Source organism: Nylanderia fulva, unplaced genomic scaffold (genome assembly GCF_048542155.1).
Source record: "Nylanderia fulva isolate GAGA-0341 unplaced genomic scaffold, ASM4854215v1 Scaffold11, whole genome shotgun sequence".
NCBI lineage: Eukaryota > Metazoa > Arthropoda > Insecta > Hymenoptera > Formicidae > Nylanderia > Nylanderia fulva.
In genome coordinates this window covers 662,900-682,181 of record NW_028189302.1, presented here as the reverse complement: position 1 = coordinate 682,181, position 19,282 = coordinate 662,900, and the positions used below count along the sequence as shown (strand labels likewise).

At 29.6% G+C, this 19,282-nt stretch overlaps 1 protein-coding gene across 5 annotated transcripts in view; it reads left to right on the top strand.

The window, feature by feature from the left end:
* The window catches only part of LOC114937295 (neuropeptide CCHamide-1 receptor-like), a 77,337-nt gene extending 58,257 nt beyond the window's left edge, over positions 1–19,080 (top strand). For 4 of the 5 annotated variants that reach the window (XM_085486127.1, XM_085486129.1, XM_029310724.2 and 1 more), the window contains exons 2-7: positions 9,734–10,190; positions 12,622–12,814; positions 15,080–15,213; positions 15,438–15,611; positions 15,990–16,240; positions 17,194–19,080. In XM_085486127.1, coding sequence (XP_085342253.1) covers positions 9,864–10,190; positions 12,622–12,814; positions 15,080–15,213; positions 15,438–15,611; positions 15,990–16,240; positions 17,194–17,503 — 1,389 coding nt within the window. In that variant the 5' untranslated portion in view covers positions 9,734–9,863 and the 3' untranslated portion in view covers positions 17,504–19,080. Of the gene's footprint in view, positions 1–3,371; positions 3,560–9,733; positions 10,191–12,621; positions 12,815–15,079; positions 15,214–15,437; positions 15,612–15,989; positions 16,241–17,193 lie in introns of those variants that run through there. The other variant, XM_085486125.1, reaches the window with a different exon arrangement.
* The last annotated feature ends 202 nt before the right edge of the window (positions 19,081–19,282 follow it).

Genomic DNA, 19,282 nt, shown 5'->3' with positions numbered 1-19,282 from the left:
CGTTTTTAATCATTTTCTCAACGTCGAATATTAGCACAATTAAACTACAACAATTCTATAGTGGATAAAGAAACATCATATTTGGCTATTATACCTTGATGGAATTTGACATAGTATAACAAAAAAATTTTATTGTAAAGCAGTCCATCAAAATATTGTTCTCGTTTGTATTACAGTGCATTGAATAAATACAAAGCGCATATCAGCGCGCGTATTTTCTTTTTATAGCACAAAATTATTCTAAAAAAATTGAATGCGTAGATATTTATTTGTTCTACCTACGTCGAAGTAAATTTGTATTATAAGGAAAATTTTAAATTTATCAAGAAATATTTACTTTTATCAGTGTTCTATATTTATCGCGTATTTTCGAATTTATCAGAACAATACGCACTTTGTAATCAATATTTTCTACCTATTTTTTCCGGTGTAATAATAACACTTTACATAAAATTTTCAATCTCGATATCTCATATTTATTCGAAGCCCGAAATTCTGTCCGCGTCATTAACGCTTTTTAATTAGGGAGTTAATTAAACTTCAATGAAGGTATTAACATTTAACTCGCACAATTAACTTTTTCACTGACGAAAATTACGGAAAATTGCCAATACGTCAATCTCGCTATGGGTTGATTATTACGAGATCTCTGATGCAGCGTAAAAAATGGAGGAAAATCATTCGGAGCTAACGAAAAGAGATTTCCTTCGGCTTCGTATCAAGTGCAAAATGCGAATAATTTTGTATCAGGTGAAATTCCTCTATTTAATGTCTTTTCGAGAAAACGGAACGATTCGATACCAGACAAAATAATCTAATAAGTCAATATGTTTTCAAAGAAATTGCTCTACTTCATTCTGCGGTCTCCTTTACGTAAATACGATAAAATACACACATCGCAGAAGCGAAGAAATAACATTGTAAGTTGAATAAATATAAAAATTGCGATAATCTATTTTGGAAAATTGAATAATTATGTTTTATCGTTTACTAAAAAAATATATTCTCATTTTAAGAATATTCTGTTCGAAAATAAATCCCAAAATAAGAACTCTCCAATTTTAAGAGAAGAATATCCTCTAACTAGTATCGGATATTCCTAATTTATAAAAGTAAAGAAATGAGATTTATTTTATACATTAACAAAAAAGTACATTATATTTTGCAGCAAAAAATACTATAAAAATATAGATATAGTACATATATAGATTTAGTATAAAACTTCTTAAAGGATTAAATTATGTTACATGCGTTATTTAATCACAGAAGCGAAGAAATAACATTGTAAGTTGAATAAATATAAACATTGCGATAATCTACTTCAGGAAATTGGTTATTAGTGTCTTATCGTTTACTAAAAAATTGTATTCTCATCTTAAGAATATTCTGTTCGAAAATAAATTCCAAAATAAATCTCCAATCTTAAGAGAAGAATATTCTTTAATTAGTATCGGATATTTCTAATTTATAAAAGTGAAGAAATGAGATTTATTTTATACATTAACAAAAAGGTACATTATTTTGCAGCAAAAAATACTATAAAAACCGGATATAGTACATATATAGATCCAGTATAAAATTTCTTAAAGGATTAAATTATGTTACACGTTATTTAATCACACTTTTCTTTTCTTTTTTGAGCCACTCATTAAAGGAATGCTGATCATGTCTTTACCGACTTTGAGTTTAAGGACTTTTCTTTTTATTGACTATACAGATTGAAAAACAGCAAAAAATAGTTGCCGGACAGCGCTTCCCATTCATTATTATTAGAGGATTTTTCAATCTGTATATTCAATAAAAAGTAAACCCAACCTAACTTAAAGTCGGTAAAACAAAACTACGGCAGTATCCCTTTAACATCCATTCTTCAAACAAATTAAAATAATTGACAAACACTATATTATAAATTGCAACATTATTGATCTCAATATAACATTAAATAAATGGTTCACGTAAAAAAAAAAAATATATATATATATATATATATATTAACAAAGAACATAATTAGCTTTAGAGGATTATTTTGAAAATACTTAGGAATCTTATTAAAAAAGATTTTATAGTATACAATACAGTCCTCTTACTTTGAGAATGCAATTTCTTCGATAAAGGAAAAAAAGGAAGAAAAATATTCTCATAGAGTACGTCAAAGTATTTGAGCGAGAAATCGTGTCACATCGCTAATACGTCGACACATGATCGGAGTGCAAAAAACCAAGCGAGGTTCAATGTTAATTCAATATCTCGATTCGATATCACGGTACACTTCACATCGCAGTGATATACTTCTTGGATTATTCTGAAAGTGCGCACACACGTTGGATTTGTGAATTAAAGCGAGAACGTACATGTAACCTTTGACATAAATATTAGTATGATTATACATATAAAGATAAAGTAAGCTCCTTCCCGACCAATCGCGCAGAATTTATCATGGACTCTGATTAGTTTCTCGACTCAATTAACGGCCGCCATTTGATATTTCCCAGGAAAGGAAAACGGTCAAAACGATATTCTCGTTATGGGTCGTTAAAATGTTTACGACATCGCTCGGGATTTTCACGTTTTACACGTGGAAACATTCCCGCAAAAGAGATGGCGAGAAAATATATATACATATATATATATATAATATAACATATATTCCGCGATCGTCTCGCTCGTGAAAAAGTTTTATTTTTGCGAAAAGATTTCAGATTGTAAGAGTTGTTTCATTCACGGAATATGCATACCATTGAACGTGTCGAGCCCTTTTGATACTTTGTACTCAACTGTTGGGGCTTCTAAAGAAATATTTGATTTTACACGGGGAAACATTACACTTTATATATATATTTTATAAATTAAACTTCGGCTCGTATACAATTAAAATATGTGATATAATAAAAGGCCAACTTAACGAGCTTATATGCTATTAATTGAAAAATTTTTATTTATTAATTTACGTCATACTATACAAAAGTTACGATAAACGTTTCGACTGTACGACAGTCTTTCTCAATATCCTAATAATATGTTAAAAAATTAATTTAGTCATTTCGACATCATAAATAAATACAACAATTATAAGATTATATGACGAACGCAGTACAAAATTCATGATTGTTGGCATGAGTTAGAGCGTCAGATGCTGTTATATTATGTAACGACATTTTTTGTCAACGAACATAACACCTTTGTTAAAAAATTATTTCTTTTTACTTAACATAATCACAATGTGTACTTTTTTAAAAAACAAATCGATATCTGTGAACAGATATCGATTTGTTTTTTAAAAAAGTACACATTGTGATTATGTTAAGTAAAAAGAAATAATTTTTTAACAAAGGTGTTATGTTCGTTGACAAAAAATGTCGACTTATGCCTTTGTACGGGATGCCCTAAATAAGAGAATTCGAATAATTCCTTTATCGCGATCTGTTTTGGAAGAAAAATTGTTTTTCTTTCGAAACTTTTTTTCCTTTATTTTTCTTCCTCTTCTCACATTTTCAACTCCGAATCCTGTATTTATGTGAGCTCTCTACATCTTCATTATAAAACATGTCAAGATCTTCTGGTAAGTAAATTATGTTTTGCATCGCCAAATCGTACTATAAAAATATATATATTTTTTTTCAATTGACATGCATATTGTAAAATACGAGTAGATATTTTTAAAATGCACATGGCGAGAGAAATAAATTAATGACGACATTTGCAATCGATTATTTTATTTCGAAGCAGAAATTGATTATATCGACACGAGGCAAGAATTACAAGAATAACAAATGACGATATATAGAATATTTAATTACCAAACTCACATAAAATATTTATTTATCTTCTCTGATAAAAATATATTCACATGCACGTGACACTTTCCGATGACGTAAGAGAGGATCGTAAATAATTATTAGCAAAGATAAATGATTTATTATATTAAGCGCAGCGGATAATCTTACACGAAGACTTTCTGGCATCAATAAATAATTGCAAAATACCGCCATCTACTATAACTTTTTCTGAGATTATTAGCGCAGAGAGAGATTATCACTCAGCGGGATCGTTTTTCTAAAAACACAGAACGCAATTTTACTCGAATTGCGCACTTTTTTCTCCAATAGCAGCTATTTCGACTCGATTTCACGCCTCGATTGCAATCACGCGGACGCTTCACATGGGAGAGATAGAAAGCAATTTCTTTCGCAGGGCGAACATTTAGCGACAAAGTAAATTCAAAACAGAGGAGTGCGTCCTGGATTCGACGCACGTGTCACTAATTGCAAGGATGTCCTGAATAGAGAGGAGAATATCACGAGAAGCGATCGTGAGATCTATATTAATCATAGAAATTTGAAACCAAACAGAGGGACGCAATATTGCTACAATAATATACGGTCCAGCTGGCTAGTCCTCAACTAGCGGATATACACATGTACATGTACATATATGTATAGATATATGTACAGTAACCTTCATAAGTTTGGAAACACCTTACACTTTACAGTTAAACAATTGTTTATGGCAGCAATCTGCGCAGATTTTTTGTATGAATAAATCGTGAAATATTTAAATGACATTGTTATTTATGACAGATCGCTGCCATGCGATTGTTTAACTGTAGAATGTAAAGTGTTTCCAAATTTGTGAAGGATACTGTATGCAATAAATAACAAATTGTTTATTTATTATATAGATTGTTCTTCGTTATCACGATTAATAATATTTCAAGTAATATACTGATAAAAAACATTTCATTAAGTATATATTCTAACATGTTACGAATCTAATTAAAGAATATTTATTAAGAATATTTATTAAAGAATATTATTAAAGAATATTAATTAAAGAATATTTTAGAGAATTTTTCTTTTAAGGGAATGCTGCCGTTGTTCTGTTTTACCGGCTTTAAGTTAGATTAGGTTTACTTTTTATTGAATATATAGATTGAAAAATCCTCCACAATGAAAGTACTGATAATAATGAATGGAAAGCGCTGTCCGGCAACTAATTTTTGCTGTTTTTTGCTTTGATATCGATTCCGCATGCAAATAAAAATACATTATTAATTCAAGTACGAATCTTTTGATACAGGTTTTTAATTTCATTTTTATTACTTCTGTATTATTCTTCCATGTCATCTCTATTCGAAGTGCCATATATTTTGTGCACAAATAAACTGTAAAACTTTTGTATTAAATAAGTATTGTTATGAGCTGATGCAAGAGGCCAATAAAAAACTGCAATTTTTTAATTTTTATTGTTTTGTTATTTTGAAATTACAGCGCTTCCCGTTCATTATTATCAGTACTTTAATTGCGGAGAAGAATTTTTCAATCTGTTCAGCCAATAAAAAGAAAAATCTTTGAACTCAAAGTCGGTAAAACAGTCATGGTCAGCATCCCCTTAAATTAAGAGGATCCTTTTGACAGATCTGTACAGATTTTTTGTTTGAATAAATCGTAAAATAAACATAATAAATATTTAAATGACATTTTTATTTATGACAGATTGCTGCCATGCAATTGTTTAAGTGTAAAATGTAAGGTGTTTTCAAACTTGTGGAGAGTACTGTATATATCTATGTATATCGTGCCAATTTCGTTTCACATGGATTACTCTCGATGTGTTCAACGTAGGAATTAGCCATTCTCTACTCTACCCAATTTTATCACGTGTACATAGAGCCATTGTCCACCTCTCGTTCTCTCTCCCCTCATATATGGTAATACGTTCATTAATTACATGAGAATTGGTAATGCAGTCTCTGGAATGCTGCGAAATCATATAACAGGAGTCAGAAATCGAATCCGCTCATCAATTGGGCTTCTATTAATTTTATCGATATTCCTTATTGTCAGCTTCGCGCAAATTTCGAAATATATTAATTGTAAAAAATTTATTTAAAAAATCATTTTTTATTTATAAAGAGCGTGGCTGGAATATTCTGGTCTAAAATAGACATATCAAAAGGATCTTCTTACTGTAAGAGGAAAATTCTTTTAAGGATTAATATCAGGTATTTCTAATTTATAAACATGTAGAAAAAACTAGATTTATTTTCACATGAATAAAAAAGTACATTCTTTTATAGCACACGAGCGAAGAAAGATCAAAAAGAAAACATAGACGTAATTCTTGCTAGACCGAGCGTGAGATCTGGATCCTAATTAAATTAGGTTATACTCCAGATAGGAAAGCGTGCAGAAAAAGTTTAGCATATTACTTTAATTTTAAAGTATAATGTGTAATATATTATGTTATAAAAAATTTTATTTTTTAAACTTTGAAGTTATTAATTTTAGTTTTAATTGTTACAATATATGTATCAATTTTAATGTTAATCAACTTAACACAATTACACACACACTGCTAAAATATTTTAGAAATAAATTTTTTAATTATTCTGAAATTTCAATTACAGTTATAGAATTGTATAATTATTAATCCAACATTTTTAAATATAAAATTTCATTAAAAAAATTTAAAATAATGCTTCATCATAAAAGGATACTTTTGACAAATAATGTGTTTCTTGCAGAATCACTTTAATATAATTATTTCAAAAGTGTCCTTTCTGGAATATTACTTACTTGTTACTGAATACCTCTCTTAAGTCGTTTGAATCTTCTCAAGTCCGCATAAAAAGAATCATTCAATCATTTGTTAATAACAAAGAATGTTTCCTTAATTTTACAATCTCCTGATGCTAATATTTAATTCACTGAAAAACGTGATCAATAAAAAAATGATAGAGGGTCTTGTAATAATATTTCGACACATATACTAAAAGATATACAGTCGTAGATCTTAATCTTATTTTATCTCACTGTCTTATTTACAGTCACTAAGTTTAAGTTAAATGGAATTTACGTGACAGGCACGTTGTAGATTCCCTTGACGTGTCATTTGTCAGAACGAGATACATTGCACATTGCATCCTAAAATGCATCTAGATTATATTTCGAATATCTTACATTTCACCTGCAATACGTCATTGTCATGTAGTTCTTATTGACGTCATCAGATGTCAAAATCAGTATATTACTTTGATGTCTAATGACGTCATTTGACGTTACTTTGATGTCTAATGACGTCATTCAAAATGACGTACGCTTGTTATCTGAGCGGTTTGCTAACTCTATATGTCAAAAATTATAAGACTAATATTATTAGTAATATTTATAAATATATATTGTCTTTTTCTATATCATGAAACTATAAGCTAGTTTATATACGACAAGGAAAAATGGAGAACGATATTATTATATACGCGGTCCATGAAATTTTTACAGCGAGATACATGGAAAATGTAATTTACTGATCCCGCAATTAACCACAACTATAAATTATCAGGATTTAATCAGATTCTTTAATTGCGCCTTTTCTATTTTGTTGACTTCCTTTTTTCAGGAGGAATAATCGTGATACATTGAAAGAACGAAGGCTTTACTTGGCAATTTGTCAATCGATATCGGACGTAAACGAGACTTGACCTATCCGTTGCTTGACTAATGTTCCTGTACATACATATATAGCCGACGGCATTTCTCTCCTGTGAAACGTACTGTAATCGATTAATGACTAACGATACGTCTATGGAAAGATTACTCCTACACGTATATAGCTTTGACACTCAAGAGAAATCTATGGCATTTTCCAATTGAAAATATATATGCAAAAATTGTATGTGAGCAAATTTCCTGAAGATCTCCTACGTGATTTTGAAAGGGCATTTTATTTTATAAATACAAACAAATTTGTAATCTTTATTAATGGTTTTGTGATAATTGAAGAGCAAGAATTCATTATAAAGATGGAATTAATTATAGATTGTCTGTAGATTTGATTGATTTCTTTAATTTTAATTACTTCTCAAGAGATGGTACAATAAAGACAAATGAGAAAATCAAGTTTACTTGTATCATTTAAATTTATTTATATAATGATGCTCTTTCTCAGATGTATTTTTAAATAAAAATTATAATAGATATATTTTTTATGAATCTTCTTAAAATATTGATTATTCGTACAAATTTATGTCTTGTTGCAATAACTGAAAAGTGTATTTATTTATGTTTTCAAAAATGTTCAAAGAGAAAAAACTAATATATTTTTTTATATTCTATAATGATTATATTATTCAAAGAAGGATAAAAAATAATTTTTGCTGATACAAAATAATAAAATCTTCAAGAAAATAGAGATCTGTGTATGTATGGAAAATATCAAATTAAAAAAAAAGATTAATACTATTCATATAGAATTAATCTTTTCGTAATGATTGAGAAAGCTACAAAAATGAGAATCAACTCGAATAAAAATGTTTCTCTTATTTCATTCGTTCTCAATTTTCAGTATAATATTAACTTTAAGATTATATTCTTTTAAAACTATTAATCTATTTTTTGAAAGATTATTTAATCGTAATAGTTTTATCAAAAACTTCTCTTTTAAATCTCTAAGAATAAAACCATTAATTTTATCATATATATATATAAGCTACGAAGGAGCTCAATTTCTATATAAATGAAGTCTGTTGAAATCCTATAGAAACTCTCATAAACTTGAGAAAATTGAAGTTGAAAATGGAAGGAAAATTTTGACTCTAGAATAAGATATTAAACTAGAAAGACAAACTGCAACTATTTAATATACATATACATATAAAAGTGAACATGTTAAAAAGCATGTATATTAAATATCTTTTTATGCATACTTTTCCATCGTACGACGTTAATTTATTTCATGTCATTCTGTCCCAACTAGAGATATAAATTGGCTTGTTTCTGCTAAATATTAATCTTGAGATTTTTAATTAAGTACTCTGTGTTATAATCAAGAATATTCAAGATTATTATGCGAAAAACAAAAAGGTTTACCATCTTGTTTCAATTAATATTTACATATTTACATCACGATGGTAATACATTGACATCACGTTAAAACTTGTTAATTATAATATAATAAAGAGAAGATAATAATATTTCATGGTCAATAAACTTCCCGAATAATCAAATTGATATTTAGAGAGGAATATTATCTCTATTATTGCGTTTTGAATGTTTACTATGTATGCGCTTTAAACACACACAATTGTAACAACTACGTGCTTCGAATATATTTTGAATATCGATTATCGATTGAGTGTATCAAAACATGGACATGTTATAAAATTGTACCAAAACATGGACATGTTGTAAAATTGTGCTTTTGCGAGGTAAAAAAATTGATATGGGTATAATAAACTACAAAAGTGATAAATGAAAGGCCAACTTATCGAGCAATTATTAGAGTTGTTCAGTCCAATAACATTTATTTCATGTATAAATGATTAAGCTACAATCATTCAATATGACAACTTACGCAAAGAATACAGTCATTCTAAAATAATAAAATAATGACTGTATTCTTTGCGTAAGTTGTCATATTGAATGATTGTAGCTTAATAATTTATACACGAAATAAATGTTATTGGACTGAACAACTCTAATAATTGCTCGATAAGTTGGCTTTTCATTTATCACTTTTGTATTTCAATATACGAGCGAATCTTTGTATCAATTGATTTATAATAAACTAATTCAATATAAAATCAATATAAAACCCAAGTAACAAACTGAACGTCATTAAACGTCATTTTGACGTTTAATGGCGTCATTCGACGTCAAATAATATTTGCTCGCTACCTGGGAAGTATAATTATCAACCTAGCCTAACCTAATCCAAGTTTCTTTCTTTCATTTTACAGCCGGTACATGTAACTCGGACATCGAGTAGGAGGACGATCAAAATGCAAAAGGGATAACGGTCTCGTTAACGCGAAAGAAGAGAAGTGAGAGAAAGGATTTCTCGCTTCGCGTCGCGGAACAAGAGCGGCCATGATGTCCTCCTGGTCGTATACAACTAGCGCCAGCCTAACCTCTTCGTTCGCCATGTTGACGGTGACGTCACAGATCCCGTTGACCCTAACAACGATGAATTCTACCGGGGCGAACGACGATTTAACGAAGGTCGGCGAGGTGGAAGAGGAATACACGCCGTACAGCGATCGTCCCGAGACGTACATCGTGCCGATCGTTTTCCTTCTGATCCTGCTGATCGGCCTCACCGGAAATGGCGTGCTGGCCCTCACGATCCTCCGGCACACGAATATGAGAAACGTGCCCAACACGTACGTCCTGTCACTGGCGTTCGGCGATTTACTGGCACGTAACGTTTCGATTTCTTTCCGTCTAGGAAATCCCAAAGCGAAAATAAAAAATAAATATGAGGGTATAAAAAACGTATATATACTCTGTTTTCTTCTGTTTGTATATATAAGTAAATTCCGGTTATTGATTTAAGTGAATCGATTTAAACTTATCAATATTTGAGAGCAATATTTGACGAATATATGTGCAGCTGTGTGTGAATATCCATTGAGGAATATAATAGATTTTTAAATTTTTTATCAATTTTTAAAATTTACGTTGTTTACAAGTTTGTCAAATGTATAAATGTAAATAAATCTTTAGTATAAATAAAGAAAAATTGTGCACATTGAAATTTGCACATTTCTTCTTCGCCGTTTAATTCAAATATGGCTTCCTCATGGAGAAACCTTAACTTGCACATTGATTGATCAAAATTTAATTTTACTCCTTAAGATTTCTTATGAAGAAGCAAAATTATTATCCTCTTTCAATTATTGCTTCCTTATAGAGGAATCTTAATGAGTGAAATTAAATTTTGATCAATCAATGTGCAAGTTAAGCTTCTTCTATGGAGGAAGTCATAATTGAATTAATATGGCAAAGAAGCAATATGCAAATTTCAATTTGCACAATTTAAAAAAAATTTAAATCATCTTAATTACGGAAATAATAAGCTCTAGATAAGTTAGAAGAATGTGTAATTATAAAATATATTTAAAGCGCTGCAAGTCAAATAATTTTTAAGATATTTAAATCTAAACATAAATGTAGATATGCACATATATATATATGTATATACATACAGACATATTTTTAAAAAATTTTATTTTTTGATGTTTTGGAACATTCTAAATACATTAGTAGAAATCTAAAAAAATTTTTTTTACCAAAACAGAGTTTTCTCTATGAGGAAGCAAAACTGAAGTAAAAATCTATGTAGGTGGGATAGAATAAAACGACATAAAGGAGACAGTTTATTTTGATAAATGTTATTCTATCGCACAAGTTTATGCACCTACGTACATTACTTTCTGTGTCAATATTTATATAAATAGAATTCGTCACCAAATGCGTATCACTCGATAATTTTTTAATATTTTTAATATTTTTGTTTTATTAGTTTATATTAATTTCTTTTTTTTTGTTTTTCTCTGACACTTATTATTAAATAAATCTATCGCAAAAAGGATATATAAAAACCGCTGATAAATGGAATTAAATATGGCTGTATGGAAACTTGCAATCATTTCAGAATTCGGATAAACTCTAAGACTTAACGTCATATTGAAACGTTAATTAATAATTTACCTTAACAGATGCAACAATATTGTTAAATTCCTGGTATGCGAACGCATACTTTTACAAATAAATAAACGCTCGATATGATATACATAGATTCAAAATGATACAGAATACTTTTTTTTTATTTTTTATTTTTTTAGGAAGATGTCATTTATCGTTGTGTCGTGAAACATTGTTATAGTAAATAACATCGCATCCATCATGGTTTTTATCATCGATAAAAGTAAAGCATAAAGTATTGACATACTGTTATACATTACACTTTTAATGGATAGCTTATTGCCAATTTAACTTTATTCTTTTCTTCAACTTTGATGCAATTTTTTAACTTTTGATTTGTTCGCTTCACCTGTCAAACATCTACACTAACCAAATTCGGATTTACTTTTTTACGATTTTTTATTTTACACACACATATTTTTTTTATGTACACGCACATATTTTTTTATGTACACACACATATTTTTTTATGTACACATACATATATTATTTGTTTCATATATATACTTTTTGTATATTTTTTATACATATTTCATATATACAGTTGCACAATGGGTGGACTTTGTATCTATGATAGACAGCGCGTTGTGCAAAAGCTATTAGTTTGGTTATTAAACTTAGCGTGTATCGTTACATCAGGTGGAAGAGCAAAATCGATTGGCTTTACTGTGACGTCGATACACGCAGCACCGCAAGTCTGTCGATTCTCGCATCGTCGCTTCACGGCAAATTCTCTGCGTAATGCGGATGTCTCTCTTACGCAACGATGCATATCAATGGTGTTAATGTGGACCGGCAGAATTTTCGGCTTTCAATATTAATCGACGTGTTATGTATCGTTTGTGAAATTTTAGCTGATGGTTTTCCGATGACATAATTCAATCTTCAATCACGATTGAGCCAAAGCTTATCTTTTTTATCACAGAATCGTGATAACAAATTGTCAAAAACATCAATTTTTTTATTTAACAAATGTCGCAATAATTTTAAATTGAATAAAAAGTGCTCCGAGTCCTGGTTGAACCGCCAAATATTATTGAAGTTTGACAGATAGACGTACATATCCTCTTCTCTTATTATCCAATTTTCTTCTGACGTTTCATCGATTTTTATTGCGCAATTCCTCGTTTTATTCCCCCAGGTCATAGTAACATGCGTCCCGTTCACGTTTACCGTCTACATCTTGGATTCCTGGCCTTTCGGACTATTACTATGCAAACTTTCCGAATGCGCGAAGGACATCTCTATCGGGGTATCCGTTTTCACGCTGACTGCTCTCTCAGCGGACAGATTCTTCGCCATCGTGGATCCTATGCGAAAATTGCATGTCACAGGTATATAACTATAAGGCTTCGTGTGTATGAAAAAAACGTAGAAGGAAAAAATATCGGCGAGAAGTATTCATATGGAAAATGAGATTTTTTCTTGTCAAAGACGTTATGTTCGAACTGACAGTCAATTAAGGAACTAAGCTCAATTTTATAAATTTTATTTTTTTTTTTTGCTGATAAATTCTGTTAAAAACGGTTTTTAATAAAAAGATATGTAAAGGTAATTTTTTTCTTAACCACACAGACTTTTATATTATATGTACATTAGATCGCTAACGAGGTAAAGCCAAGGAAGCTATTTTTAATTGGGCAAAATGTATATATATATATTGTATGTTAATTGAGTTAATATACACCGTGTATTATGCTTAAATTTTCCTTTAATTTTTAAAACATATAAGTTTTCTTTCTTTTATACTTAAATATGTAAGAGAACAATTTTCTAAATTTTTGATCGAATTAATTATACATACATTTATTATAATATATATTTATTTATTTGAATGACAGTTGAATGACAGTTGAATAATGATACACATCAAATTCCGTAACACTTGATGTGACACTTTACCCAATGACATTTGTCCAATTATAAATGACAGCTCTGGCTTTACATGTTATTATATAAGACATTATATAACATAGTATAATATTTAATATATAATATGGAAGTCTTAATATACATGCAGTTTATAGGACAGTTTATAGACTTTTAATTTCATTAATTTCGTTAAAAATTAAACTTTGTATTCTCGTTCGTATAGCCATGTTTCTTTTATAAACACTGGTCCAATATTGTACACTTATTCATATTGATATTTAAAAATATGTAACTTTAGTTTAAAATGTAATTATTATGATTTTAAATTTTGTATCATTTTGTAATTAATTTGTATTTTGTATTCAAATTATAATTTACAAAATTTGTTTGCTATTTTTATGATGCGTTTTTCTAAAAGATTTTTTAAATTGGATTTTTTATGTATATTAATTATTAGATAAATAGTTTTAATATACATATAAAAATTAATATTTTTTTAATAATACATTTTTTATCATAATCTAGTTTTTAAAAGGTGAAAAATAAGATGTACAATATTAAAAACGTAGTGCTCAATATTAGAAATGATCATTTTATACAGTTAAGTTGCCTAAAAAAATACTAAACGTATTTCTTTGAATAATAAAACATTGCAATCATTGTTTGACTGCAATTATATACAAATAAAAATAATAATATTTTTATAATGTTATTATTATTTCTGTTATGAATAATACGAGTATTTTTCTCGATTCATCATTACATAAATGATATAAATTATTATGATGCAAGAATAAATAATAGTCGTAATTATAAATCCTGTCGAAAACTTTTATTTTATTAATGAAACAAATAGAAGCATAAGAATGAAGAATAGAGTTAATTTTGTTATTACAATTTATTTTCATTTATTATCTTATTATTATTTATTATCAATCTTTGTTCCAATTCATTGACTTTAATGGATTTTAATTATGAAATGATAAATTTCTTTTATTACTTTATTGATTCGTCGAGGATATAAGATACAAAGAATGATGCCCCAGAACATTTTTGAACAGATAAAAAATATGAGAAAATTCTACCAGATTATAGTTAATTTTTTACTGATTACAAATGTACTATATATTTTTATCATATTATCATTTGCTATCAGTGTTGTGCTTAGATGGTTTTAAAATTAGCCAGATAAAGATGAGATGAAAATATGCAAATTCATCTTAAATAAAATGAAGATGATTTCGTTTTAAATATATCTAGATAAAAGATTAAAGTATATGGCGATTTATCTAGATAATTTCTAAATAATATTATTGTTAAGACCATTTATGTAAACGCAGTTATAAAGTAAATACTTTGAAATCATCACGTACTGCTTAAGTTTTACTATTAAAATATTTTGTGTCCTATAACTCTAAACCAAATTATCTGAACATTACTTTAGATAATTTAGTAAAGATAATACTTTTATTCATCTAAGATGTAGATATACATAGATAATACCTATTTTTATTATCTATATATAAAGATAAGATGACATTAAAATTTCATCTAGATGATCATCTAGATAATTTTATTTAGATAACAGCAAACAGTTGCTATAATCTGATGTGATTTTTTTCCTACTTTTTATCTGCTCAAAAATGGAATTTTTTGTGGTATCATTCTTTGCATCTTGAGCAAAAACGGAAAGCGTGGCGATGAAATTACTCGATTACTCGTTTAAGGTAGCGGAAGACGCGCGACGCGTTTCACGGTGGTGGTTGCGGTGCTGATTTGGGTTTTGGCTATAGTGTGCGCGATCCCGGCCTCCTTCTCGTACATCAGAGTCTTCAAGGTCAACCGGAATATGAGCTTCTGCGTAAGTTGGATCATCGTATGTTCATAACGAGTCCCATTTTAGATCGAGCTTGTGTGTGTAAAGCTCGTCGTAAAGCTTCGCTGTATACAGCACTAAAGCGAACGAGGTTCTTCCCCAACTCTATGAAAACGTCGAGCAAACATCCCTCTAACGATTTCGACGTACACATATATATATATATATATATATATATATATATATATATAATGTCCGTGCAATTTTAGGCGTGCTATCCGTTTCCGGAGGAGTACGGGCCGAATTATCCAAAAGTCCTACTGATATGCCGCTTTTTCATCTACTACGTCATACCTCTCAGCATCATCGCTGTTTTCTACCTGCTGATGGCCAGGCACTTAATGCGTAGCACGAGAAATATCATCGGCGAGATGCAGGGTCAGGTAAAAAAAATTTGCTCGCATGAATTAATTATACAATTTTGTAATTAATTAATCATAAAATTTTATAATTAATTTATGCGAGCAAATTAATTAATTATAAAGTATAAATTAATTATAAAATTTTATAATTAATTATAAATTTGACAAGTCAAAGCGGATTTTTATTTCTCGTTTGTCAAAATTAAATTTACAATCTCCTTCCTCTCTCTCTTTCTCTCTCTTTCATTCCCGAAATTCTCTGTTATCATTTGTAAACCAGCCTAAATTACGCCGAGATTTATGAGATTATTATAGCCTTCGGTTAGTTTATACAGTAAACATTACGCGCACTTTGATGGTCGCACAAGCCGACGCGTGCATGCGCTACGCATATTCCAGGTAAGGCAAGTACAGGCCCGTAAAAAGGTAGCGAAGATGGTGATGGCCTTCGTCATTGTGTTCGCCGTGTGTTTCTTCCCGCAACACGTCTTCATGCTGTGGTTCTACATACATCCGACCGCGGAAAAGGATTACAACACCTTCTGGCATTACTTTCGTATTTTGGGCTTCTGCCTCGCTTTCACCAACAGCTGCATCAACCCCATCGCTCTCTACTGCGTAAGCGGTACTTTCAGAAAATACTTTGACAGGTAAGCTCAAGGAATGCGGAATCTAATATATCTATTATATTAACGAAAAATTTGTAATACATCGCGAGAAAAAAATATACAATTTTTTCTCAATATTTCTTAAAAGTGTTATAAATTAATACTTACTCTTGAATAATTTAAAATCTCTTTTTCTAATTCTCTAGAAATTAAGGTGCTTCCATTTAAAGAATTAAGTTGACCTTCAAATGACCTTAAAAAATAACCTTGCAAAGTTAAAGCTCAAGGCTATCAACTCCCCCTTGTTTTAACTTTTGTATTAAAATGGGACACCCTATATATTTTTATATTGAAAATCTTTATATCAAAAGTTTAATAAAAATTATTGCGCTTTCTTAAAGGAATGCTGCCGTTGTTCTGTTTTACCGACTTTAAGTTAGGTTAGGTTCTTTTTATTAAATATATAGATTAAAAAATTCTCCACAATAAAAGTACTGATAATAATGCATGGGGAGCAACTGTCCGGCAATTAATTTTTGCTGTTTTATGTCTCAACATCAATTTCGCACGCAAATATACATACATAATTAATTCAAGTACAAATCTTTTGACAGGCTTTTAATCTCATTTTTATTACTTCTGTATTATTCTTTCATGTCATCTCTATTGGGGGCGCTATATTTTGTGCACAAATAAACTACAGAACTTTTATATTAAATAAGTATTGTTATGAGTTGATGCAAGAGGCCGGTAAAAAACTATAATTTTTTAACTTTATTGTTTTTTTATACGAAATTTCAGCGCTTCCCGTTCATTATTATCAGTACTTTAATTGTGGAGAAGGATTTTTCAATCTGTATAGCTAATAAAAAGAAAAGCCTTTGAACTCAAAGTCGGTAAAACAGTCATGGTCAGCATTCCCTTAAATAATTTAAAGAACCTCTTATTATCACGAAATCATATGTAAATCCAAATGACTTTGTAATTTATGTCAGATATCTATTGTGTTGCGGCTCGAGGAGAATACGAAGACGGGATCGCCGTTCGTCCGACTTGAGTTCTCGCGGACGGGGTCAAAGTTTCTCGCTTGTCAGTTCGAGAAAGTATCTGGGCGACTCTCGTCGGGAGCAACGAGGCGTCATGCGTCTCTCCATCATGACGGGCGATATGCGGCCGCATACTCCGATGAGGGAGCAAGAGACCACCATTACCCTGTCGACGTATCCTAACGGCATCGACGAGTCGTCGAAAAACCAACGAATTTTGATAGAGCCAACCGTGCGCGATCGATTGGTCACCTCGTAGAGGAGAGACAACGTCGCGCGAGTGCGCGTGTAAAATAATTCTTACGTCACTTACTGACGCGTCGATCAACTTTATGTTTCTGACGATTCGCGATCTTCTTTTCTCTTACAAGCGAATTCTTTGAATTCACAACTTGATCTAATCGGGGCTACTTAAGGGGTTAATATGCTGTTGTGAGGCCCCAAAAACGCTGTTTTTTTGTGAATTTTTTTTGAAAAAACATATGGATATATTTATTTCAACTTCTTACACATTAAAATACAACTATTGAAGAGTCTTCAGAAATTTTTACATGTAAAAATATGCTGTTTACAGTGAAATATAATAATATTCCGGGTGCTCGAAAAGAAGTTCATTTGCAGTGACCACGATTTCTCGGAAACTATTGCGCCGATCTTCATGAAATTTTCAGAGTTTCTTAACAACATAAAAAATTGGAATATGTGATATAATTGTATACGAGCCGAAGTTTAATTTATAAAATATATATATAAAAAATTGGTCCTTGATCAAAAGATTTTTTTTATGTTGAATATTTTCAGTTTTATGGACAAAAACCGGTCGATTTTTTTTCACAAAAGTCGAAGCCTTGACTTTAAACATCCGCCATTTTGTCAAAAATTAAATTTTTTTAAAATATTGTTATATTTTGCTATAAACAGTATATTTTTACTTATAAAAATTCCTAAAAACTCTTCAATAATTATATTTTAATGCGTGAAAAGTAGAAATAAATATATCCATATGCTTTTTCAAAAAAATTGACAAAAACAGCGTTTTTTGGGTCTCACAACTGCATATAATCTCTTAAAGTAGAGGAAAAGTTGAAATCGTCGGCGATATCTGAATTTCACTTAATTACTGTAATAATTATAAGGGTGGGCATAATATTGTGTACCTAATTAACATAATTCGAGATAATGTCACGCATGTGTAAGTTTCCGTTTAACCATATATTTGCGTTCCTCATATATAAAGAGACATATATTTAACGATAAGGTGTTGATAATAGTAATGTCAGCGATAATTAGCGATAAGCGAAGTAAACAGGACTGACTTCGTATGCTTTTATGAGAAGAAGTTTAATATATACATTATACATTATCTCGTCCGCTCGACCAATAAATGCTACACATTCCGCCGAATAAATTACAGTATTAGAATTTTTGTAGCTTCGACAGAAATGAAAATAAGATCTTACAGCAAAAAAAGCTACTGCGAATGTATACTGCTATTTGTATAGGAAAGTAAATGTATAATAAAAAACCGAAATTGTATTATCATACGATTTCAATCGCTGTAAAGATAGTTTAATGAATAAATAAAGAATTATTTAAGTCTCATGTAATGCAAATCTTGATCTCGATTGGGAAAAAAAATCCGGGATTCCGACTCGACGACCGAATTATATTTTTTATGATGTAGGTCCACATATAATTATATATAGTTCGCGCATATTTATTATGTGTCATTTTGTACTTATAATTGTACAAAACCAGAGAATATTTGAGAATTAAGAATAAAAAAGTACAAATGTTAAAATATATATGCGAATTAAATAAACAGTATATTGTAAATTCTGGCATTATTTTAAATATTCTATTGTGATATATTTTTTATACATTTAAAAGAGTGAGAGAGAGTGAGGGGGGAGAGAAGATTATTTATTATAATTAAAATGCTATGAATTATTTTTTTTTTTGTAACACGTCACGATTATTAAAAATTAAATTTATATTATTTTAATTTACTTATATTATAATATTCAATTAATTTTAT